Source organism: Peromyscus eremicus, chromosome 15 (assembly GCF_949786415.1).
Source record: "Peromyscus eremicus chromosome 15, PerEre_H2_v1, whole genome shotgun sequence".
Classification (NCBI taxonomy): domain Eukaryota; kingdom Metazoa; phylum Chordata; class Mammalia; order Rodentia; family Cricetidae; genus Peromyscus; species Peromyscus eremicus.
The window spans coordinates 543427-569132 of record NC_081431.1 but is presented as its reverse complement, the minus strand read 5'-3'; the positions used below and the strand labels follow the sequence as shown (position 1 = coordinate 569132).

General features: G+C 45.5%; 1 protein-coding gene and 1 long non-coding RNA gene across 2 annotated transcripts in view; one reads left to right on the top strand and one right to left on the bottom strand.

The window, feature by feature from the left end:
• The window catches only part of Plxna2 (plexin A2), a 201349-nt gene extending 184436 nt beyond the window's left edge, over positions 1–16913 (top strand). Inside the window, exons 21-32 of the mRNA XM_059281134.1 lie at positions 1609–1751; positions 2189–2457; positions 4276–4342; positions 4550–4696; positions 5313–5472; positions 5829–5932; positions 9420–9519; positions 10346–10536; positions 11587–11756; positions 13794–14006; positions 14611–14761; positions 16433–16913. Coding sequence (XP_059137117.1) covers positions 1609–1751; positions 2189–2457; positions 4276–4342; positions 4550–4696; positions 5313–5472; positions 5829–5932; positions 9420–9519; positions 10346–10536; positions 11587–11756; positions 13794–14006; positions 14611–14761; positions 16433–16528 — 1811 coding nt within the window. The 3' untranslated portion in view covers positions 16529–16913. The remainder of the gene's footprint in view (positions 1–1608; positions 1752–2188; positions 2458–4275; positions 4343–4549; positions 4697–5312; positions 5473–5828; positions 5933–9419; positions 9520–10345; positions 10537–11586; positions 11757–13793; positions 14007–14610; positions 14762–16432) is intronic.
• A 727-nt stretch (positions 16914–17640) lies between these two features.
• LOC131925783 (uncharacterized) lies at positions 17641–19051 on the bottom strand. Its single transcript, XR_009383337.1, has 2 exons — positions 18900–19051; positions 17641–18435 (listed from the first exon to the last, which is right to left on the bottom strand). It is a non-coding gene; the product is annotated as an uncharacterized LOC131925783 (long non-coding RNA).
• Between the last annotated feature and the right edge of the window lie 6655 nt (positions 19052–25706).

Genomic DNA, 25706 nt, shown 5'->3' with positions numbered 1-25706 from the left:
ACTGTCCCTGCTCTACCCCAATTCAGTTTGGCCAGCTACCTCCCCCTCAGGACTACTATGCCATCACAGTCAGAGTTTTTAGGACTTACTATCTCAGACCAGATTCTTTAATTGCCAGTGTCGATCCCTTTACTAATAGTCACAGGGGTACCTTTGCACTAAATGGAAGCCGCAGCAGGGAAAGTAGGAAAGCCCCGCCTCTGTTCTGGCCCATCATCTCCTAGGATTTGTTTCCTATCACTATTGTAGACTAAATGCTCCAAAGGCCATGCTTGCTGGCAGCCTTGGGTGTGAATGTGTGTAGGAGTGGAGATTGTGTTTTCTCTCATCTCCCACACAGACACATCCACAGGGTGACAAGTATACCTGGCATTCTCTAGGGCTGAGGACCTGGCAGGCTGTCTGGGTAAACATCTCAATTAGGAATCAAAACATTTTTCCTTTTGCTGCAAGTGGCTTTCCACAAGCCGGCAACTGTTGGACAATGGGGAAAAACTGTACTGGAAGAGATGGATCGGAACCCTTCCACCTCCCTCATACCACAGCACCAAGCCTGAAGAATCACCCCTGACCCGGCAAGCCAGGGACACACTTGGGAGCCCTTCACTGCCTGGACTTGCCTGTGGGCTGAGCATTTGACAGCCAAGGCCCTCCAGGGCTTTCTCATCTCGGTTCATCTCCTTCCTAGGGGAAAGAGATCAATTTGCTTATTTTGACCTTTCCTGAATTCCAGCAGTTCTCCCCTTGCTTCTGACACCTACAAAGGGCCTACATCATAATGTTCTCTTCTCTACATTTTAGCCACATCTGCAAATATAGAAGTAAAAAATTACAGATAAGCATAGAAGACATAAAAATTGCTGATCTCTTCATCATAGTATGTTATCCAGATTCCATTTACTATAACAAATCACAGAGTTAATCACCTAGTAAAGAGAAAAGGGGAGGGCTGGGAGATAACTCAGTCACATGCATGAGGACCTGAGGTTGATGCCTATAACCCACATAAAAATATACCAGGCATTGTGGCATGTGCTTATAGTTCCAGCACAGGGAAAGCAGAAATAGGAGGATGTTTAGGGCTCACTGGCCAGCCAGCTTAACCTAATTTGTAAACTCCAGGCTAATGAGAGCATGTCTCAAAGGGGGTAGATGGTGTTTCTGAAGATGTCACATGTCTATTTACCTGCATACATATACACACATTTTTTTTTTTTAGTTATTTTGGCTGATTTGGAAATTTTCTGTGTGTGATTAGTCAGTCCTGTTGCTACTAGGCCTGTGGTGAGGGTGCATACAGTGGTTAAAGTATGTAGCCAAGTCAAGAGGGAGATCCAGAGTCCCACAATCACCTTAAAGCACAGCCCCCTCAGATTCCACCTCTTCAAATTTCTACCACCTCTGGTAAGTTGGGGACCATGCCTTTGGGAGATCCTTAAAATCCTATAGTAAACAACCTACAGCAGCAGCCTAGGACTTTCTTATCACACCCCTCTGACCTGCTACCTCTGCACCCTAGCTTTTTTCTTCCTTCAGAGAAGCTTTCCCCTCTGTCCTCTCCCGACCTGAGCAGTTTCTGAGCTTTCCTGTCTTTACTCACCCTCACAGCTTTTGCAGAGCTTCAGACAGACATCAATGAGCTAACCAGTGATCTGGACCGGTCAGGAATCCCTTACCTGGACTACCGCACCTATGCCATGAGAGTTCTGTTCCCAGGCATCGAGGACCACCCTGTTCTGAGGGAGCTAGAGGTACTGCCTGTCTTCTAATGATGCAGGCCCAGGGTTCCCAAGAAATCCAGGGGGCAGGAGTAGGGTTAGAGGGAAAAGAGCCAGTGGTTTTAATAGCATAGCAGCCTTAGGATCACCAAAAAGGGTCTCCTTGCCATTTTCTGATTAGTGGCTTAATTAATTAAAGTTTTCCTAATTCTAGCATGGATTTAAGAAGGTTTGAAAAAAGAATGACCCTGAGCTTATTCATACATTTGCTAGTTTATTTACTCAAGAGAATGAGTCGAGGCAGAAGAAATTGAAGGGAAATGAATAAGCAGGGGAAGTCTGAGTTGGGGGATAAAATGACTGCAGCCCTCATGAAGAGAGTCTTACAGCAGGCATCATCACCATCAGGTCTTACGGGCCTGGGTGGACATCCAGAGCCTGTTCCCTGAAGGTCATCCTGCATACCCCAGGTACAGGGAAATGGACAGCAGCATGTGGAGAAAGCCTTGAAACTCTTCGCCCAGCTTATCAACAACAAGGTGTTCCTGCTGACCTTCATCCGCACACTGGAACTGCAGCGCAGCTTCTCCATGCGTGATCGTGGCAATGTGGCCTCTCTCATCATGACAGGCCTTCAGGGCCGCCTGGAGTATGCCACAGATGTCCTCAAGCAGCTACTGTCTGACCTCATCGACAAGAACCTGGAGAACAAGAACCACCCCAAGCTGCTGCTTCGCAGGTCTGACCCGAAGCAGGGGAAAGGCAGTTACAGACAGGACATCTTGTCAGATAGGCCCTGGATATCCTCACTCCCGGAAATGGCTTCCATGCAGGGCTGCCTGTGTCCTCATATCGGCCCAGTGTGGAATGTGATCTTCCACTGGTCCTGGGAAACAAGGTGGCTTCCACCCCATATGCATAGGCCTGTCTTGGGACTCAGCATGAGTCTTGTCTCGGTGACCTCACACCAAAGGTGCTGCCTTTTGTGGTTTGGTTAGACTGTGTCCCTCCCTCTGCTTCTAGAGCTGTGTGCCCTAGCATAGTAGCCACTATTAACAAAAATGAAATGTATACTTCAGTTTCTCCATCTTGCCGGTCACATTCCCAGTGTCCAGACACCCTGTGTTTGGTGTCCATCATATTGGACAGCACTGGCAAACCATTTCTGTCATCATACTTAGATCTGATAGACATGCTGGGCTAGAGATGAGGAGCAGATTTGGGTCCCAGCTTCCTGGCTTAGAATTGCTAGCATATACCAACTGCCTCAGTTGCCACTTTTCTGGCAGGGCACAGATCTTAGAGACCCTCTGTCTCCTGCACCCACCCTCAGTTGAGGTCACAGGGAGCCTAGCACAGATCTAGGGCTCTGAGTAGCAGGGGTTGAATCTGTCACCTCCACTCAGGCTCTTCCTGTACCTTTGCTCACAGGTCTTGGATTTTCAGGCCCTACATGGGGCGGCTTTGTTTTATAAGCATTGAGCCCCCATCCTGCCAGTCTGAGCATTGGAAGCTTTCATTAAGAACTGTTGTATTTAAATTAGAGCTAATCTCAAACACAATGCTGGGAGAGGGTGCTGGGAGGGCCCAGAGAGAAAGCTGCAATTTCTCATGCCATTGTCACTCTCTACCAGCCCTGATTGCTAAGCAGTCCTGGCAAATGCCTGGGGTTTGCTTCAGCCAGAGGGTATAATTTGCACCACGTGTGGGGAGCTAAAATACCCCTTGGCATCCCCATCAACAAGGTCTGTCACAGTGCTTTGCTTTGTTTCTTCCCAAGTTCCCAGACCTGCAGCCTGGGGTGGGGGAGGGTAAGGAGGCGGTGCTTACAGAAACAGATCCTCCTGTTGGCTAAACTCTTATGCCTTGCTCTCTACCTGCATGCCTAGAGAGCACATGAACCACAGCACTAATCATTCATATTTACATAGTGTTTTACTGTGGAGCCAGATGTTATCTTTTACATTTTAAATATATTAACCCATCCAACTCTAATAATTGAAAGTGTGAATATTATGAATGTGTACATGTAATGATGGGGAGAATGAACCCAGAGAATTTGCCCAAGGTTATACAGCCAGTAAATAATATAGCCCAGATTTGAACAAGCGGCAACCTGTGAGTATTTGGAGAGGCAGGTATCAGGCATGCACCATAGAATACTTGAATATGCAGAAACCACAGAGGAACAGACTCTCTTCATCACCATGAGACCAGAGGGAGTAGGGAACTAATCCTCACAGCCTGTGGGATAAGCCTTTGCAACCCACATTAGGTGTCACCAACACAGTTTGTGGTACCACAGAGCAGCAAGAATGAAATGTCCTGACTTTCTAGAGTCTCAGAAAATTGAATCCTGGGAAATGACCCCCAGGCATCTTCCCATCGCCTATGGGAAAGAGCTCACTCCTGGCTAATCCACTTCCAATTATTGCTGGAGTTTGGTTGGGTTGCCAGGGTCCAGTCTTAGCCATATGCTCTCTTACACACAAGACAAGCCTAGATTACTGCCAGACCCCTGTGTAAAGGGTGGTCCCCACCCCTCTGCCTTCTCCAGGACTGAGTCTGTGGCTGAGAAGATGCTGACCAACTGGTTTGCTTTCCTTCTACACAAATTCCTGAAGGTAAGAGGGAGGGAGGGAGGGAGCAGGGCCAGAGCCAACCACACACCCTGGCCTTAGAAACAGCATGGAGACCTGTCCCTCAGAAACAAGGATTCCTTGGTGTGGATGCTCTTAAGCAAAGCAAGTCTGGGGTTCTCTCCTCTGGCTGCAGAGGTAGTAAGGAAGGTTCGGGCAGGGTCTAAACTCTGTACCCTGATATTCCTACAGGAGTGCGCTGGGGAGCCACTCTTCATGTTATACTGTGCAATCAAGCAGCAGATGGAGAAAGGCCCCATCGATGCTATCACTGGTGAGGCCCGCTACTCCCTGAGTGAAGACAAACTCATCCGTCAGCAGATCGAGTACAAGACCCTGGTGAGGAAGCCAAAAGTCAGGTTCCAGCCCTGGTACCACCTGTGATTGTCCCTACTCTGCCTTCTAGCCCATGAGGCCATCTACCAAAAAGAGGCTTAGAGACCAATCTGGGGCAATCCAAAGGGCATATCAAGTATATGAAGAGCAAGGCAGACCTTGCCCTCATCTTAACTGGTGAGCCAAAAGAGCTGCATGTGCCTCAGTTTACCCTAGATGATAATGAGGGAGAAAAAGTCTACTCACCATTAGGGACTGCATAATCAGCAAGGAAAGAAAGCAAGTGTAGGTCTCTAGTGTAAAAGCTTTGAGGACATGTGAGGCTGGCCCTTGATGCCCATGGATCTATCTTGAACCCTCTCAAGTGCCTTACACCCAAGATTACCTTCCCCCAAGCCATCTAGGAAGTAGTGTCCCTTTTTCTTGAGAAAGGATTAATATCTTGGCTTCAGCTCTCACATTAGATGACAGGAAGAAGAAAAGAAAACCAAGTCTCAAGACAGAAAACCTCATTCTTCTCATAAGAAGAGCAAACCTTAGAAGAAGATTCTGAGGCCTCAGCTTCTTTCCACACTACTTCCCAAGTATGTCCAGCTCACCCTTGATCCCATACTTACAGATCCTGAACTGTGTCAACCCTGACAATGAGAACAGCCCAGAGATCCCAGTGAAGGTGTTAAACTGTGACACCATCACTCAAGTCAAGGAGAAGATCCTCGATGCAGTATATAAGAACGTTCCCTACTCCCAGCGGCCAAGGGCTGTGGACATGGACCTGGGTAGGAAGCCTGGCATTGGAATTGGAGGGCAAGAGGGAAACATGGCTTCCCAGAGAGCTATCAGGCCATGAGATGGCTAGGGAAAGGGGATATGAAGTTTTGCCTTGTACACAACTCCCACTGGAGCATGACTAGTTCCTGGCCATGGGAAGTACTTCTTTCCTAGGCTTTGTCCACTCAGATGTGAGTGTCTTACACATCAGCCTTACCCTGCCCCCCTTTGGGATATCTCTAAGCTCTACACTGACCTCAGCCAATGGGGACAAGGTTACTAGATCTCTAGAGGACACACAGACAGGGTGACCCTGACTGCCCCTGCCACTCTCACTGCTGCCCATACCATCCTTTCCACCCAGAGTGGCGCCAAGGCCGGATTGCCAGAGTGGTGTTGCAAGACGAAGACATTACCACCAAGATAGAGGGTGACTGGAAGAGACTTAACACGCTGATGCATTACCAGGTGAGGGCAGGCCCTCCCTGTGGCCTTCATCCCCAAGAATGTCCCCTTTTCTCTCTGTTAGAAGGCCTCCAAAGCCAACAAAGTACTTTCCTCTCTCCATTTTCTTCTTCTGTGGGTCTGGAACAGTGATGCTCAGCTGTGGCTGCCCATTAGATTAAATGGGGGAACTTACAAAATATGGGTTCTCAGAATAGATCTAACTGCCTGGGCTTCAGAAAGATGCCTTGTGCTCATTTCTCTGGCTTCTTCCTAATGCCACTGGCTCTCTGGCTTGTAGCAGAATAGGGCACAGACTTGTCTTCAGCCCCGAAGATCCATAGTAGCTGGAAACGTGTACTTTCTTTTTACCTGTATGGGATACCCCAGCAGGTGTGTAGATTAGATTCAGCATAGAAAGTGACAAGGAATATATGTTTGTAATACTGGCAGACATGGAATGAACAATCATAAAAATTCCAGCAAATGAATATAAGCATCCACTCCACCCTGCTTTCTTCCCATGGGAACCACTCACAGCTTGGGGGTCTCTGTAAGATTAAGCACAGGTAGACAGATTGGGATTCAGGAAAAGTGCTAAAATAGGAGTTAGAAATGAGAGACACCAAGGAAAATTAAGCCAACCAGAAGAAGTGCCTCAGGCCATAAGACCCAAGGGACTGTTTGATTAATAATATCCTCCTATGTGCCTGGCTTACAAAGAGAGGCCTGCAGAGGAGCTGACTGACTGGCGAGGCTGAGCTACCAATGACCAGCCACTGGAAGGCCCTGGAGCTGGCCAAGTGCCTCAAAGCACAAAAGAATCTGGGGGCACTGGGGATACCCCAAAGTATTCCTCCCAGCACATCCTCTATGCTGCACCTAGATCTCAGCCCCAAGTGAGGGAAGGTGTATAAACAAGAACTGAGGCTTTAAAGGTGTATTGTAGCCTAACACCCACTCTGGTGGTGGGATTCTATAATTTCTCCCAACCTTGAGCTATTCATCTGTTCACTGGAGCTAATACCTATGACAAGGGAAGGCATGAAGGTAGCTGGAAGAATCAGAAATAAGTGCACAAACTCAACATTTGCACTTATACAAACAGGAGTAATCAAATCACTCCATGTTAATTCCACACATGTAAACACACATACACAACAACCTTTACATGGTAAGTACATCCAGAACAATTGTAATGAACCAATTAGAGGTGAATGAGAAAGTGCAAAAGAGACTAAATCTGTGCCACCAAATCTTCTGTTCTTGAAGGGCTTGCTTAGGGCCTTTGCTTCCATCCATCTCTGATACCCTAATGATTGTTCCTAGGTTACCCATCTTATGACTTCCGATAAGAATAGAATATCCCTTTCTTATTGTGTCCCTTTTACAAAACACTTCCAATTCCCTCATGTCATTTATTGTTCATATATTTCTTCATTCCTCAAATATTTACTGAGTGCCAGGCACTTTCCTACACTCTAGTTCTGAGTGACAAGGGCAGCAGGGAATCTTCCTTCCTTTGAGAGATGATGAAGATGGTGTTATTATTCAAAATGGCAACATGAATACCAACACATGCTGAGTGCTCACTTGGTACCAGGTACTTCACCGGCCTTTATGTGTCTTAATTTCTTTAATAATCATCACAACAGTGATTACCAGACATGATTATTATCCTCAGTGACAAATGAGACAACCAAGGCCCAGAGGGGCTATGTCATTTCACTGGTAAGTGGTGGCAGAGCTGAGTCAGATCCAGCCAGGTATTTTGAGCTCGGGTTTATACCACCTATTGACTAAAAGAGAGAAACAAAACAAAATAAAACATAGGTGGGGTAAGAGAGAGTGAGAGACAGAGAGGCAAAGGGGGAAAGGGATCTTTAGTAACCAACCTTAGAATTAGTCATGTTAATCACCTTGTGAATTTCCCTGTAGATGACAACAAATCATAAATACTGTCATCTGTCCTTGCTGGGTGTATAAACTCCCACCCTTGCCGGGCTTTCAGAGGAGCATTTCTGGGTGGCTGGTGGCAAGAATTCTTGAGAGATAGGGGTAATGCCCCTTACCTCTCCTCAGTCATGGATTAAGTGCTGATAGTACAAATAGCTGGCAGATCCAGAGCTTCTCCAGCCAGGAGGCAAACACTGACACCTCTTGGGAATGACAGTGGCTGTGCAGGGCTCAGAACCCAAGAGCTTCACCCGCTCTGCCATCACGCTAACTTCCCTGGACCCCTGCAGAAGAAAATCATCTTAATTAACCAAGAAAGGGGTAAAAATCTGCCTGGGCTTTTGTAGATTTATAAGGAGGGTAAAATTAAACACCACCACTAAAGCTGGCTATCAGGGAATCTCGTTAACACTAATGTTCATTTATAGTTTGACTTCTCAACATTTAATTCTTTTTTGGTGAGAGAGAAGAACTGACAATTTAAGACCCAGAAAGATGGTTTTATGGCTGGTGAGGCTATAAATCAAACTTACAAAGTTCATAAAAATTGTTAAAATAAAAAATGGTTTAATAGGAATGTTTTATGGCCCATAACATTATTATAGCTGTTTTATTCCCTCTGCGTTAGGGGTTTAATTGGATCACCACAATTCTGGGGATTCTCCGTTTTTATTAGATGGAGGGCAATCTTAAATCAAGATGGCCCCAAATGTCTTCTCTATGGCTCCTCATTCATCAGCCCTCCCCCAACTGCTGGGCACTAGGCCTGGCATCTTCTCAGAGGAAAGGGCAATGTGCCATCTTTCTCACAGCTTCCCAAGGGCAGATGTCCCTTTGGTGAAACTATTCAAGGTGGCCAACACATAATACAACACAGGCCAGGAGGAAATTGGAGCCAAAGGAAAGATGGGGCTTAGACCAATGTGACTTGTAATAAAATCCAAAATTAGGAAATATAATGAGGAGACTGTGTACTCTGGAGACGTACAGGTCTGAAGAAAAATATCAATTCCTCGGTATATTAATGACGAGAGCTTGAAGCAGTGACTTAGCACACCCCCACTTCTGTTTTCTCATCTGTAAAATGAAAATAGTCATCCATAACATGAGATGATGGGAGGCTGAGTCTAACCCTTCTGTCCAATAGAAATAGAATGCTAACTACACATGTCATTCTAAATTTTTCATTAGCTCCACTAAAAAGCAGAAACAGACTGTTAAAATAATGTTAACAATGTACTTTATTTAACTCAGCTTAAAAGAATTAGCCCAATGTATAATCAATATAAGACTAATTAATGACATCATTTATAGTCTTTCATTCATACTAACATTCTGAAATCGTGTGTGTGTGTGTGTGTGTGTGTGTGTGTGTGTGTGTGTGAACTCAGATGCCTAGTTGAGACTGGCTACATGTCAGGTGATCTAGAGACATAAAAGGCATGAATGGTTATGGTAATATTTCTGAACTTCTACTAACCCCACACTCCCTAGAAGTACTTAACTTCTCGAGACACCTGAATTCCCCCATGTTGTCCTTTTGTGCCCATCTTAGGTGTCAGACAGGTCAGTGGTTGCTCTGGTACCCAAGCAGACCTCCTCCTACAACATCCCCGCTTCTGCCAGCATCTCCCGGACATCCATTAGCAGATATGGTAAGCCGCCAAAATGCAATTGGGAAACTCAAGATCTAGGCTTCTATGACCCTCAGGGGACACCTGCTCCTGCCCTTGTCAGGAAAGCCCCTGTTGCTGCCATACCTTCACACAAAGGTACTGGCTTATCTGCCTCCTTCCTAAGGAGTCCTAAGGGCCATGTGTCTCCTTTGAGAAGAGGTAGCAGGTAGCACCACAAACCCTTTCGTTGCTGTCTATGCCCAGTAAGGAGATGGAGTAGCCTAGTACGGCTCTTTTCTCAAAAGTGCCTTAGTTTGTACACAAAATTGATCATTCTTTCATTTCCACTCCCAGTCTCCTCTGGGTAGCATGATTCATTCCCTCTTATTTTGTCTGTTTTGGTTCCATGTACACTCAAAGGCACTAGACTGCCCACCTGAAGTTATAGGACTAAAACAGTAGCTAAAAAAAGGGTTCAGAAAATATTTCAGGACCTGTTAACTACAAAGAGAATCATTACAACTTGAGCCCTTACTATCTTGACTTTCTGGGGTGCCTGTGCGTGTATATATAGTCGACATTTTACTTGATTATTGTTCATTGCTGGAAACATCAGAAGAGAGGGGACTCCCAAAATCTCATGGGTGTCTGAGCTCTTAAAATTTCTAAATCTTCTTTCTAGAAATAGATTGTAGGCTCTAACTAAGGATCCCTAAAATTATTCATGAAATACATAGTCCCAAGAGTCCTTTCAAGGTGAAGCATGTTTATTCTAAGAAGATGCAGCAGTTGGGTGGGATTTCTGGAGGATGTTTCGAGCAGGAGGTTGGCCTGCCTCACTCTGGCCTCCTCTACCCTCTTCCAGACTCTTCCTTCAGGTACACAGGAAGCCCAGATAGCCTCCGGTCTCGGGTCCCCATGATCACTCCAGACCTGGAGAGTGGTGTCAAGGTGTGGCATCTGGTGAAGAACCATGACCATGGTGACCAGAAGGAGGGTGACCGGGGCAGCAAAATGGTATCTGAGATCTACTTGACCCGGCTCCTAGCCACCAAGGTAACTCCTGCGCTACCCAAGCCAAGCTATTCCCTACACTTTGGCACAAACACCTATGCTACAGGTGCTTCCTGCCCATTCTCCTGCTGGCTTCCACTATCTCTGCTTTTTATACCTGTTTTCTAGTCCAGTGGGAGAGACAACAGAAAGGCCTAGTTGGACCATCAGTCTAAGGAAAGACTATCCCTCCCGACCCATTGCATCTCAGGCTGAGAGGAGATAAAGGCAGCACACTCTAGCTTTCCCAGGAGAGAACAAACCAAGCCTTCAAGGATGCTTTACCTTAGATATCAGGCCAGATTCTAAATGTTTTCCTCACTGATCCCACTGCAGTGCTGCAGAGACTCTAACACAGTTGCTTAAAGCTCTCAGACTTTCTCTCGGATTGATCCAGAACAACTCTATCAGACTTGTGTCTCCATTTTTGCTTTGTTAAATATGCCCAGTATATCAATAAGAGATAACCAAAAGACATCAGAGAAAGTCAGGAGTTCTACTAGTCCCCAAAGTGTGTCTGGACCCAGGTCCAGGCTTGTCACTGCCTCTAGAATCCATGAAGCCTGTGGATCACAGCTGTTCCTGGGTTCTCTTGAAGCTAGATCTGAAGCCTATGCTCCTGACACTAACACCTTAAAGCTGTTCATCCTTCCTGTCAGACCTTCTCCTCCCCCAAGCCCTTGCCAGGGGTCAGATTCCCTGAACACCCTCTGTATGTAGACTCTGCTGCCAGCCTGAGCCCTCTCATTCATTCTAGGAAATTTCATTTCAAAGCACTTCCTATCCTCCCATCAAATGCCCTGAACCCATCCCTTCAGGGCATGCTGCCACAGATTAGAAGAGAGATTCCTTCTGTGGATTCCCAGACTTGTCAGTCCCTCCCAACTCCACAATATCCCATACAGTACCTACCTCATTCTTGCCCCTCCATCTGCACTCTTTTGCATTTCAGACAAATTTCCAAGGTAGGATGGATGCAAGACACCATCTGGCATGCCTTCTGCTGCCCTCTAGCACCCACCCACCATTTCACTGCCCCCCTTACTCCCACAGGGCACCCTGCAGAAATTTGTGGACGACTTGTTTGAGACCTTGTTCAGCACTGTGCACCGGGGTAGCGCTCTCCCCCTAGCCATCAAGTACATGTTTGATTTCCTGGATGAGCAGGCAGACAGACACAGTATCCACGACACAGATGTGCGACACACCTGGAAAAGCAACTGGTAACCCCAGGGGAGCTCAATGGGGATGCCACCTGGGGAGGCCCAGCACTCTGGGTGTTGGGGACCAGCAGAGACTAGAGATGGGAGGTATGGGTCTCAGCTGGGGCTGGGTGATCTGAGGGTCCTGGAACACATTACATGTAACATACACACACACACACACACACACACACACACACACACACACACACACTGCAGAGTCAACATCATCCTCAAGGCTGCCAAGTTTTTAACCACAGAAGCAATAGAAAAGATGTTTTGAAGGCATGATCCTTGTTCAAGACACTTCCACATCCAGATTAGTGGTGGGAGAAGCAGCCCCAATAGCCCCTAGCATGAGCCCCACCCCCACCCCACCCCCAGCTTTTGAGCCTGGACCACAGACTATGTTAAGGACTAGCTTATAGACCAGACAGGGCTTATCCAAGAGCCAGAGTCAAGAAGGCTTCCTCTAGGACTGAGCACAAAGGGGGAAGGCATTTGGATTGGGCAGGAAGCCCACGCAGCTGTCTAGAGTCAGCAATCCCCAGAAAACAGAGCTGACACAGATGGGCTCAGGCTGTTATTTGGAAATCAAAAGTCCTAGCAACCAGCAAAATACTTTGAAAGAGCCAATGGGGCCTTGGACTAGACCTTCATTCTCTTGGTGTTGTGGCCACTGGGCCCTCCTCATCTGCAATTTTTGGTCACTGTGGAGTGACATGGAGAGGTTCAGTGGCAGTAGGTGAAGAACATGCAGTAAGCTCCACCAAGGCAGATCCATTGCATCCCCTCAGCTTTGTAGGATGTCCAGCCCAGTACTGGGAATGGCAGTTGGGGGACATTCTCTGTGCCTTCTGGCTAGACTTAAGCAACAGTAATGCACCCTCCTCCCCCAGTGTGATAGTGTGATAAAGCTGAGTCACGTGGCTCACACTTCATAGAGCAAAGAGCCAAGGGAAAGAACTTAGACGTGTCCAGCACTGCCAGAGGAGGACAGGACAGAAGAGCTGTGCCAATGCTGGCTGAGGCGGCTCCTCCTAGGTTTCAAGAAAGGATTGTGGGTTGAGGACAAGCAAAAATTACAAACAGAGGCTTGAGAGGGGACCAACACTGACATTCCCAATGTCTAGCATTAGAAAGACACTTGGAAAATGTGGAGATGATGAAGTCGTCAGAATGCGAAGAAAAGAATAAGGAAAGCTAAGGGCAGTACTTAGGCTAGAAGGGCAAGCCCATGACAGAGTTCATGTCACACAAGCATCAGAAGAGTCAAGGATGGAAGGTAGCTGAAGAACACAGACTTTGGAAAGAGGCAAACCAGTAGCTATGGAAGCTGTCCTGGTTTTGAAGGAGGGCAATGTTCTTACTGCCTTATGACCTCAGGAACAGCAGAGGCTATTCCCCCTGCAGTCTCCTAACTGCTGTTAGGTTCCTTTTGGGAAAAAATCAGAGCCACTGTGAGCCATTCTCTCCCGGAATGCCAAAAACATCTCCTTCCCTTCCCTCTGCCATGCCCAAACACAGAAAGCCCTGGAGGGGACCCCTGGAAGAAATCCCCCCTATGAGGAGCCTGTCCTCTGACCTAGACCTAGGAAGTGGCTCAGTGGCCCACTGGATCCAGAGGGTATGTGGTATGTGATATTATTATATCACACTACTTCCTTACAGTGGCCATGAGGACTGTGAGGCACTCTAGGAGCTTGATGGGTTTGTCTGAAGCCCTGGGAAAATTGTGTTCTCTGTAGTTGACCTTCCCTGGAGCACTGAGGCCTTGAAAAGCATGTCAAAAAGAAGCAGAGCCTAGACACACCCACCCCTCAGCTATTAGGGAGCAGAGCCAATGCCCTGGTATGACAAGACCAAAGTCCCTTTGCTTTGTCCTACAGCCAGGAACAGCATAAGCTGAGCAACCAGCCCCTGCTGGGCCAGTTTCTGAGTTCGTTCCCTTCTCTTTTAGAATGGAACATCTGCTCTACCATTCAGCAGTAAGGGAAGAGTTTTAGTAAGGGGCAATGTCAAAGTATATTCTTCAGGGTACTCTGCCTTTTCCTACAGCCTCCCTCTGCGATTCTGGGTGAATGTCATCAAGAACCCTCAGTTTGTATTTGACATCCACAAGGGCAGCATCACAGATGCCTGCCTCTCTGTGGTAGCCCAGACCTTCATGGATTCCTGTTCCACATCAGAGCACCGTCTGGGCAAAGACTCACCTTCCAATAAGTTGCTCTATGCCAAGGATATCCCCAGTTACAAGAACTGGGTAGAAAGGTCAGTAGTTCCCCTAAGATGCACACTGTGGGCATCTAAGACACCACTGAAGACCAGGACTCTCTATGACCACTGAGGACCAGGACCTCATACCCCTATGTTGTGGGAAGGAAGGGGAATTTGTGTCCTGGGAAGTCTGATAATTATCACCTTTTATTATATCACACAAATTAACATTTACTGAGCATGTAAGAATTACTGTGCTAAGGATTTTGTATGTTGTTTCACAGAAATGTCCAAATGGACAGTTGTAAAATAGCTGCTATGAAAATCCCTGTTTTGCTAATGAGGGAATAAGGCACAGAAAGTCTATGTAACTTGTCCAAGGTCACCAGCTAGCAGGTTGAAGAGCTGAGATATGAACACAAGGAGTCTTGTCAGAGTCTTAACTACTCAGGACACTGCAGCTCTCAGCTGGCTGAAGTGTCCTGCAGAAACTTGGACTGCACCCTAGACTCAAACTTCAGCTTGAGGCAGAGGCCACACTAGAGAAGAGATGAAAAGAAGGAGCAGTGGGGAGCCCTGGTTCTCATGACCTGGGTCAGGGTTGGTATTGGTAGAGGTTTGCTCAACCCTCATCATGTACCTATCCTGTCCATGGCAGATACTATGCAGATATTGCCAAGCTTCCAGCCATTAGTGACCAAGATATGAATGCCTACCTCGCGGAGCAGTCCCGCCTGCATGCCACAGAGTTCAATATGCTGAGTGCCCTCAACGAGATCTACTCCTATGTCAGCAAGTATAGTGAGGAGGTAAGACAGGGTCTTAAGGGCAGAGACCAACTCACAGCTTGATCAAGGTCTGAAACAACAATAGGGGTCACTTTTAAAAATCACAATCCATAGTCATAGTCATTGAGCCCCAAATCATCATCTTTTCTTTACAAGACAGCCCAACTTCTCCTGCTTCATTGAATTCCTCCCTGTACATTATCTTTTCTCACTCAAGTATTGTATAACTAATTTTATTCTTTCTTAAATAATGAATAGAATTATCCATTTATGCTTGAACAGATCCTGTCAGTCATTTTTCAGATAGACTGGTGGACTTTGACAAGAACAGAAGTTAACCAGGAAGGTGACAGGCCATGCATTAGCACTGAACCTAAAGAAAGTAGTAGCAAAATAATAGTAGCCCACACTTCAGTAGCTCTTACATATGCTTTAAGCACATGAGAGCTCTATGTACATGCATATATTCTTGCATGTGTCTGTAAATGTGTGATCTGCATGATGATTTTGTGGCATGCCACCCGTATGACAGTGGTCCCACCAGAGTAAATAGAGCTGAAAAATTCCTGTGTGACCTCAGAGCCATCCGAACCTCATAGCACCCATGAGTCTATGGCCATGCTTCGTAAATGATTCTACCAAGCTGCTGGTTATGCAGCTTACAAAACTCGGTATAGTCTGTGCTCTTAGTAGTAAGTAACTGTGTAACTAGTGCATAAACTGTGTTTACTATGCTACACTTTTATTGCTGGTTTAGAGCATACTCCTACTTGTTTTTTTTTGTTTTTTTTTTTTTTAAAGATTTATTTTATTTATTATGTATACAATGTTCTGCCTGCGTGTACACCTGCAGGCCAGAAGAGGGCACCAGATCTCATTACAGATGGTTGTGAGCCACCATGTGGTTGCTGGGAATTGAACTCAGGACCTCAGGAAGAAGAGCCAGTGCTCTTAACCTCTGAGCCATCTCTCCAGCCCCGAGCATACTCCTACTTGTAAAAGCAGATTCATACATTGCATATGTGTTCTCTTGTACTTGATTCAGAGTGTGAGTACTCTGAGCTATTTTCCTGCTGACAAAAATCACGTGAGGACTCTTGTCTTAGAAAGTATCCTGGTAGCTAACTAAAGCATGACTATGCATAGATCTATTCATTTAATTGTGCCAGCTATTTGACATTACATTCCTAAAGGCAGAATGGAAAGGTAGAAGGATAGGTGTAGCTAGAGTTTTCCTGCCTGGCCCACAGTCAGGACAAATCTCTCTCACCTGCCAGTCCCACAGCCTCAGACCCGACCAAGTAAACACAGAGACTTATATTGGTTACAAACTGTATGGCCATGGCAGGCTTCTTGCTAACTGTTCTTACAGCTTAAATTAATCCATTTCCATTAATCTATACCTTGCCACATGGCTCGTGGCTTACTGGCATCTTCACATGCTGTTTGTCATTGTGGCGGCTGGCAGTGTCTCTCTGACTCAGCCTTCCACTTCCCAGCTTTATTCTCTTCCTTGTCCCGCCTACACTTCCTGCCTAGCCAATGGCCAATCAGTGTTTTATTTATTGACTAATTAGCAACACATTTGCCATACAGAACATCCCACAGCAGATAGGTGCTGGGTTGATGACTCCAGAAAGTTGTGCCTTTGAAGCTGAGTCTTGAATCACCTGCCTTTGTTTTGCCCCTCAGCTCATCGGGGCACTAGAGCAGGATGAGCAGGCCCGGCGGCAACGACTGGCCTACAAGGTGGAGCATCTCATCAATGCCATGTCCATCGAGAGCTGAAAAGAGGACCTCCTGTTCCTGGAAGAGGGACCCAGACAAGCTATCACACTGGTGTCTCAAAACGAAGGAGAGAAGGGTATCAAGCCCCAGAGCTGGCTGCCCACTGAAACCTCATGAGGGGAGAGGGAAAGGCTCCTCTCTCAATGCCAGCCATGTTTCGTCACAGCCAGTTCCTGCCAGCAGGACAGTGAACACCACCCATCAGTGTGAGCTCAGGACACCATGGGCAAGGAGGAGGAGGCCCTTCAAGCTGAGAGGCTTGAACCTGCTGCTTTGCATGAAAACTCACTTGATGTATATTAGGAAATAATGAGAACTTTATTTAATTTTTTAAGAAAAAGGGAAAAAACAGAAATAAAACAAAACATAAAGCCTCCCTGTCCAACCCGTCCAACTTTTGTTTAATAGATTTCTGCCCCCTTCTCAGTAACATCTCTCCTTCTTTCTGTAACATCTCTTTCTCAATGTCAGAAAATGCCTGAGAGATGCTGAGAAAAACCAGTATGGAAATGTCCTCCTCTCCCTTGAACTGAAAGGAAAAGGAGGAGAGGGAAGAAGGACCACAGGCTCGTACTGAACATTTGGCAAACAGGACAGGAAGGCCTGGATCCCCCACAGCCAGAAGAGCCTAGGAACTGCCGGCCTTTGTGGGAATCGTGAAAGCTGATCAGCTCCACCTGTAATAGGCAGCCACTTTCCATGCTGCACCCTTGTGTATCCTCACCTCCTGAGAGGAGGAATGTACCCACTGAGGACCCGTAACTGTGGGCACATCTTTCGTTTGTTTCATTTAATCCCAAACCTCAACAAATGAGGAGTCGGTCTCTGGTACTTTTTCTTTTTGGTTTCCCTAGAGCTGATATCAGAAATGGGAGAGGTGAGCCTCTCCCAGACCAGCCACCTCCTCCCTGAGAACTCTGAGCAGAGCCCCATGTCAGCCTCTGTCATAAGCCAGTCGCACAGGGGCTGTACAAACGAGGCCTTCTAGGTCTGGTTGGAATGGGGAACATAGGTATTTGACTTTGGATTTCACCCAACCACCCACCAGTTTACGGCAATTAAAAAGAAAACAAACTCAAATACTGTTTACAGTAAGCAATACTTGAAGAGTATAGGTTTAAGATGCAGCAGTATTTATTATTATACTTTCTTTTCTCTTGTGCCTGGAGCAGGGAGGCCAACCTTCATTCATATCCAGAAGCTCCTGACCATCTGGGCACAGTGCATTTGCCTGAGTAGAAATGACTGGTGTCCCATCATCTCTGCCATCTCTGTCTGTCATGGATCCATGGATGTGAAAGTGGATAGCTTCCTGAGAGGGCACTTGTCTGTCCCTCTGTCTCCTGATACTGAATGCCATAGATGGCCAGATTTCCTGAGTATATCTTCCAAACAGAGGCCAAGGCTCCATTCTTGGGTCCAGAGGCAAGCTCTGTGGTAGCGGGACAAGAAATTCAGCTGGTAAGCCCTCAGGGAATTCAGTCCTCCTGCCTTGGCATGTCCCCAAGCAGCCAACTCCAACAGCTTTGCAAGCAGCATCTGTCTCAAGGTAGGAGGACAAGAGGAAAGCAAAAGTTGGCACAGGAAAAGGCCGAAGAGATCTCCCATTCTTGCCTTGTGCTTTTCAAGAGGTCAGGGATGCCAGGCTGTAGGGCTGGGAAATAAGACCAGCTACCCTGAGAGAGACCAGACCTGGGTTATTTCATTCACAATTAACCCAGGCCTCAACTTATACCTCCAGTTAATTCCGGTTTCTGAGACTCTACTGACCAGATGTGGCTCCCAGCACAGTCCAGGGAAGAAAGTCAAGAAGGTGGCTTCCAGTCTATGTACATGTCTTCAGATGGCTGTCTCACACACAGCAGATGCTGTCAGAGCTGTTCAGCTTGTATCTTGCCTGAATGCAGCTGACAATGGAGAGAGAAAAGTGTTCAGCAAAATACTCAGGAAACTTGCTGATTTTATGATGATTCACAACCAGCCATGACAAGGCCACTTTTCTTCTGATAATCTACTCATGTTAAAGTTTTTCAGGGTCATATTAATAGCCTGGAAAAAAATACTAGTGACTGGCCTTCCACACTAAGCCAAAGTGTTTGCTCTTAACAGCACCCAAAGCTTATCATCTTAGAGCCTGTAATTTATGAGAATGAAGGAAGTGATGTAGTCAAAACAAGAATAGGTACAGAAGACTGTACTACCCAGGACAAACTCCAGCCCACCCTATTTTCCATTCCAGTTCAGTTAAAAGGCTTTCTGAGCAACTGCTACCATTCAGGCTGATGTCCAGAGTGCCATTTCATCAAGAAGCAAAAAACAAAATGTTTGACATCTCTTTCAATAGCACCCAAACTTTCCCTGGTGTGCCTACCTGGTATCTCACAGCAGCCACTGATGGTATTCACTCACTGCCTCCAGCATGCTTCACTGAACATGTTTGCAGAGTATGGAGAGAATGAAGGGAGCAGGGCCAGCATGAAGGGTGGTCTAGCCACTTTACTAAGTATTCCATGAGTTGGACAACTTGGGCTGAAAAGAGAAGTGGTCAAGGAGCATGGTTAAGAAGAATTAAGAAGGAAAATTCAGCTGGAGACAGGCCAGGCCAGGATGGTGAGTGATTGCAGAGTCTTGTTTTCATTCTAGCTTTCTACCTATCCTTCCACTAGCTCTTTGTTTTTATTAATTAATAGAGTCTACTCCTTAGGGAATGGAGATGAGAGGAGGTTGATTGGTCACTCTTCTTGCTATTATCCAACTTGAGGATATTTTGACCTTTTGTTTAAAAAGAAAAAAAAGTATTAAAGCTACAGCCCTTCCTCACAAGAAGCCGTTTATCTTTGGTATGAAGTCTCTCTTAAGCCTACCTAGCTTTACTTTATTTCATTGATCTACACAAAAGCCAATTCTCTAGGAAAGGAGCAGGATTGTAGAAGGTTTGAAGACAGAATTCTAGAGGACTATATGGAGACATCCTTCAACTGGATCTGGCACCACCTCCTGCCTTCTGTGTGGGTCAGGCACTTCTGTGTCTGATGTTCTACCTCTTTCCATGGTTTGACTCTCAAAACCACTTCTGATCCTCCTCTCTTTACAGAGTGTACACATTCAAGTCATGGGCACACTGTGATCTGACAAAAGGAGGGGACTGTGTCCTGCATTCATTCATTTGGAGAAGGTTCATAAGTAGTAATCATCTGCCAGGTTCTTAGAGCTTCTGAAAAAGAGGGTGATTAAGGCCAAGAAGGTCCTTCTTCCAGCAAATGCATCTTCTCCAAGCTGCTAGTTCTGCCACCAATACAGCAGGATTGTTCTTCCCACCTTTCCCAGAAGAAAGCACCAGGTGCATAGAAAATGAGGCGCCATGAAGGAAGAAGGCTGACCCACCCAGACACCTTACCTCATCCTGGGATCAGGCCCCTAGCAGTGAGATCTGCTCTCATTTCTACTGCCACCAGCTCTTTAGTCAGCACAACTTTGTTGCTTAAGCTCCTGTCCTTTCAATTCCACCAAAATGAGGATAAAAATTAGCAGTTAAGGCCCCTGGTCCTGCTGATCGTGAGATAGAAGCAATGGCGGCCGTATACGTGGTCTGACATAAGCGGAGAAGGCGGGAGGCTCCTAGCCACCCAGTTCCAGGTGCTGCACAACTGCCACATCTGTAATCGCATGTGCTGCCAGCAGCTACTCTAAAAAGGGTTCCAACCACATTGTGTCATGACTAAGAGTCCTGCAACCTGGACACAGACAGGGAAGAACTGTGATACAGAGGGCTATAAGGATGAGGAAATGCAACATGGCTCCAGGGACCCAGGGCATGAGGAAGATCTTATGATGGGAGGGGGCCTGGGAAAAGACAGTCAGGCCCTCCTGATGCCTTGTCTCAGGAATGTTCTTGGAGAAGACAGTGGCATCATATTCATAACTCCACATCTCTTTTCCTTCTATCTTCTCTGCTTATTTCCTAGAGTGAAGATTTAGCATCTGAGGCCCAGTGATGCTTATAATGAAGGGTAAAGTTTCTGTTGGCACTTTCTAACCACTCCAGGGAATGTCCTGAGAAATTATCAAAGCCAGTGCCTGTCAGACAGGCCTCAACACAATAAGCAAACTAGAGATTCTCCTGTCTTGCACAGACTCACAACTCACTCTCCTCTCCCATACCATCCCCCTAGACTGAGCTGCCTCCTCTCTGCCTCTGTGCTGCCTGTACCATAGGGCCCCAATGAAGGAAGTGAGAAGCTTCTTCTAGAAATCAGTCAATGTCATCACTCTAACATTCTTGGTCTCCATTTTGGCATTCAAGCATAAGGAAGTATGGTCCCCACCAAACAGGACCAAATTTCCTGAATGTATGGGAGAGAAAGGGACAAGCTCTTTATACAGGCATAAGGGCCTTAAGCCTAGCTGCCTCTCCTCATCCCTTCCTACTCAGACCCCTCCCCATGACACACTGGAATCTGTATTATATCTATTTTTAAGAAAGTACAATGCTGGTTGTCTGGTTTTGTTGTTTTTACAGGTGTTACAAGATAATAATAAAATGAAGTATTTAAAATGTTCCAATAAAGCGGGGTTTTGTTATCTAATATATTATCATGTACCTATTGTAAATATGAAACTCCTATTTTGCAAGCCAAGAACACAATTTGTACTGTTGTTATATATAAATAAAGATTACTGGATTAAAAAAAATCTCCTTAAATTTTCAAATAAACATAGTTGTTTGGCCACACAGGTACAGAACAACTTTGGAACTATATAAAAAGCAGATATTCAGAAAGATCAACTGAGTTGTTTTGAATGAATCTGAGAAAACTCCGTGGAGCCAGCGCTCATTAATGTCTAGCCGTCTTCACCATACACTTGCATGCATGGTCTATTCCAGTCATACCAGTGGGTGAACACTGCCCCCTAGCCCCAGGACCTCAGAATACAGCTTGCTCTGGGGAGGCTGGGCTGCTTCCAGAGTGAGTTCTGAAAACAGACCCCCGAGGACCAGCCCTTCCTAAAAGCACACTCACGGGTGGATTAAGTGCTAGGATGAAATGGGGATGAGAGAAGCATGGCCCTTGCCCCCACTACTCTTGAGAGGATTCTGAAAGAGACTTTTAGGACTTTCAGCTAGGCATTGAGAAAGGTAGTGACATTCATTTTTGCTTCAGAAATTAAAAGTGAACAAAGTGGAAGATGGTGAGTACTTTATGACCCAGCCCAGTGGAGGAATATGAAGACAGCCCTCAATTGGGGGTTGGGAATAGAGGAAATAGAGCTCAGAAGCTGGAGAACTTCCACTGTTCTGGAATGAGGCTGAGGGGAAGAAATCTTTGGACTCCCTCTAAACTGAGGGTGATATGGCCTCCCTTTTGCTCTTACTTTCCTGTTTTTATCCTGCCATCTAATGGCGTTTGACATTTTCACCCTCTTACTGGTGACACATTAAATGAGAACAACCCAGGAACTTGTCCCAGCCAAGTATACACAGAAGTTTCCAGCCCTTCTCTTTAGACCACAGGACCAGAAGAATTTTCTGGTGAGCAGGGTATTCCTGACTTCTACGTTCAGTCCAGTAGGGATAGCCAGTACACACAAAGGAACCTGGTACTCATGAAACAAGAGCATGTTAGTGTAGAGATATTCTTACATAATTATATATGCACATATACAGTATATACTAGAGTTGTAGAAAAATTATACGGTCCAAAAAAAAAAAAAGAAAGAAAGAAAGAAAAAAGAAAAAAAGAAAAGAAAATGAGGCAGAATTTTGTCATGTGACCCAGTCTGGCCTGGAACTCATGGTTCTTCTGCCTAGAATTCCTGAGTACTTGGATTACAGGCGTATACTACCACAATAGGTTCAAATAAATAATTCTTGAGGTTTTCTACCCAGTACTCAACAACCCCTAATATTTTAGTGTATTTGTATATCCCCCTACACATCATCTCTCACTTCCCTCTCCATCGCCCCCAAAGTGGGAGGAGAGTACAGTGCCAGGGCCTGGGTGGAATAATGCACTGTGTTCAATAGCCTGGCTTGTCTAAGAAGCATATCCATATTTTGCTAACATTAAGTCATCTTCTGCTTCTCTCTGAGATGCAAACCCAGAGCAAGGTTTCTCTGCTCCACCATGGCTATGAAGATGTGTCTATTTCTCTACTAAAGCAATAGTGTGGCCCCTGTGAGTTAACACTGTCAGATGGGGCAATTAGATAACACTAGCTTCTGTTACTGCCTAATCACAGCCTGGCTTTGCATCTCAGTGACTGGAACTCATGTTCAGCTGTGGTTGTAGTTTTCTCAGTGTGATTTTAATATGTCCAAAGCTGGTGGGCTGCCATGAAAGCAGTTTTTCCAGTTGCCCTTAAAGGAACTACTTTAAAGAACAGTTTCTCATTCAAGGCTGCCAGGTATAAGGCAGGTCTGATAAAAAGACTCCTACTGACGAGTTTTAATCATTCATATTCAGCACCAAAAGGGTATTTACAATCAAATTATGGAAAGCTCAGCACAGAACTAGCAATCCTAAAAGCATTTATATTGCTTAGTATTTAACAATACTTCACAGTGTTAACTCTAGCCTCAGTGCCCCAAGATGACACAGATCCTCCTCATCTGTTTCAAAAGCATTTCAAAATATGAAAAATACCAAGTAAACAAACAAGCAAAAACAAACACCTAAGGTCAGAACTGAGGTGCTTCAATCCCTAGCTCAGGCTCTATCTTCTTCAAAGGAAGATTCTAAAAACAACTATTTGTACTATTCTATTTCCAATGTCTCCAAACCCAAATCTTCTCTTAAATCAAATTGTCTTCCATGACATTTGCAGATTTATGAGTATTGTAGAAGATGGATTAAGAACATAGACAATGGTACTACCAAAAACTCTGGAGCAAACTCACTAGGACAGAGCGGGCTGAGTTCTTTTCCTGAAGCCAGTTTCCTTCAAGTGTTCAGTTAACTACTTAAATTATATCTGCAATTTTCTGAGTACTTCACGTACTTTTCAAGTTTGTAAACCTGTGCATCAACAATTCTAGATTACTAGGGAGCACCTCTCTGAGCTATTACAATACATAATGGATTTTAAATGTAATAAAAAGCTTGGCTAAAATGCCTCTATTCTTTTGACATATCTGGTCAGTTTTAAAAATTGTATTATTAAAAAGTAAGTGGGACCTGTGAGATGACTGAGCAGGTTTAAAAAAAAGCACCTGCCACACAAGCCTCTGTCTTATGACCTCCATGTGTGTATCTTGGCACACACACATGTGTATTTACACATGTCATACACATACACACTGCCAGTAACAAAAATAAATAATAATAGAATAATTTAAGAGGAAATAGTCTATCTCCCCTCCCTATGACCAGATCCTTTGCTTTTGGTCTGCTCATGCCCACTCAATACTACTCTCAATATGACTTTCAATTAAACTGTGGATTGTTACCCTTTTGGGATGTCATGTACAGTTCATTAAAAATCTGCAAAGATACCCCCACAACAGACTGCTGGCAATGGTCGAGAGACAGCCCGAACTGACCTACTCTGGTGATGGGATGGCCAAACACCCTAATTGTTGTGCTAGAAACCCCATCCAACTACTGAGGGATCTGGATGCAGAGATCCATGGCTAGGCCCCGGGTGGATCTCTGGGAGTCCAATTAGCGAGAATGAGGAGGGTTTATATGAGCCAGAATTGTTGAGACCAAGGCTGGATAAAGCACAGGGACAAATAGCCAAATGAATGGAAACACATGAACTATGAACCAATGGCTGAGGGGTCACCAACTGGATCAGGCCCTCTGAATGGGTGAGACAGTTGATTGGTTTGATCTGTTTGGGAGGCATCCAGGCAGTGGGACCAGGTCCTGTGCTCATTGCATGAGTTGGCTGTTTGAAACCTGGGGCCTATGCAGGATCGCTTGGCTCGGCCTGGGAGGAGGGGACTGGACCTACCTGGACTGAGTCTACCAGGTTGATCTCAGTCTATGGGGGAGGCTTTGCCCTGGAGGAGGTGGGAATGGGGGGTGGGCTGGGGGGAAGGTGAGGGGGGCAGGAGGGGGAAGAACAAGGGAATCTGTGGCTGATATGTAGAACTGAATTGTATTGCAAAATAAAAATAAAAATTTTTTTAAAAATCTGAATAAGGAGAATTATGTTAATAAAGCTCTCTGAACACATAGTAACTTCAAGTGGAGAAAAGCAAGTTTCAGTGTAACCAATGATTTCATGAGCAGAAATGTGACTTGTGCACACAATTTGTTGACCAAAATGACAGATAAATTTAAATTATAATCAGTAGTATTCAATAAATGAGGAGTAGTTTTTTTAATTCTAGCTTTTTTGTCATCTTAACCATTGTCTTGGACAGAAGTAATCAACTCCACAGGATTCTTTATTACACAATGTGTTTTTCATCTCCCTTATTCCAACCAGGCTTTTACTTCTATTTTCCATCCTTACCATACAAGTGCTCTCCCAACACACACTCAGTTGTGGAACTCAGCAGAATGGACAACGGTACAGTAGCCAGGAAGGAGGAAGAGATGGAAGGCAGAGTTTCCACCTCAGCAAAGACTGTTGACCTCACTTGTCTGGGTGGTGAAATAACCTGGGCTGTGGTTCAGGTGAACAGCCTCGAATATATAAACCTGACTTTACCAGATTCTACACCAAGGAGAGCTGGGATTAGAATCCTCAAAGCTCGAGGAGCCCAAACATTCACTTGAAGTGATAAATCCACAGTCAGATGAATACTTGGAGGAGGGACATGCCCAGAGTTCCAACCACATGTGGCATAGAGGTTTGAAATTTGAATGGTGTTGAGAAATGGACTCTGCCATGTAGGAGCTAGGTAGTATTTTGTACATTCCCTATTCCCCCTGAGGACAGCTTCTGTTATTAAATGCAATCAGTATTGACTCAAGTAGTGACACTGAAAATTAGAGGTGATGTACATAATACCCTATGGCAGGCCTGGCACCAAGCAAGAACTTAAGAAAAACAGAGGTCTTTAGTTCCTAATTATTACCCTACATCACCCTTGAAATACTTGGCCTCACATTCTTCCCTGGGGGAATATGAGCTTAGTGTTCTCTCATAAAAGCATATCTAGCTGAGCTGAACAAGGAAAGGGCAGAGCCAGCCTAAGAATATTCTGAGGACAAATCTGGGAACC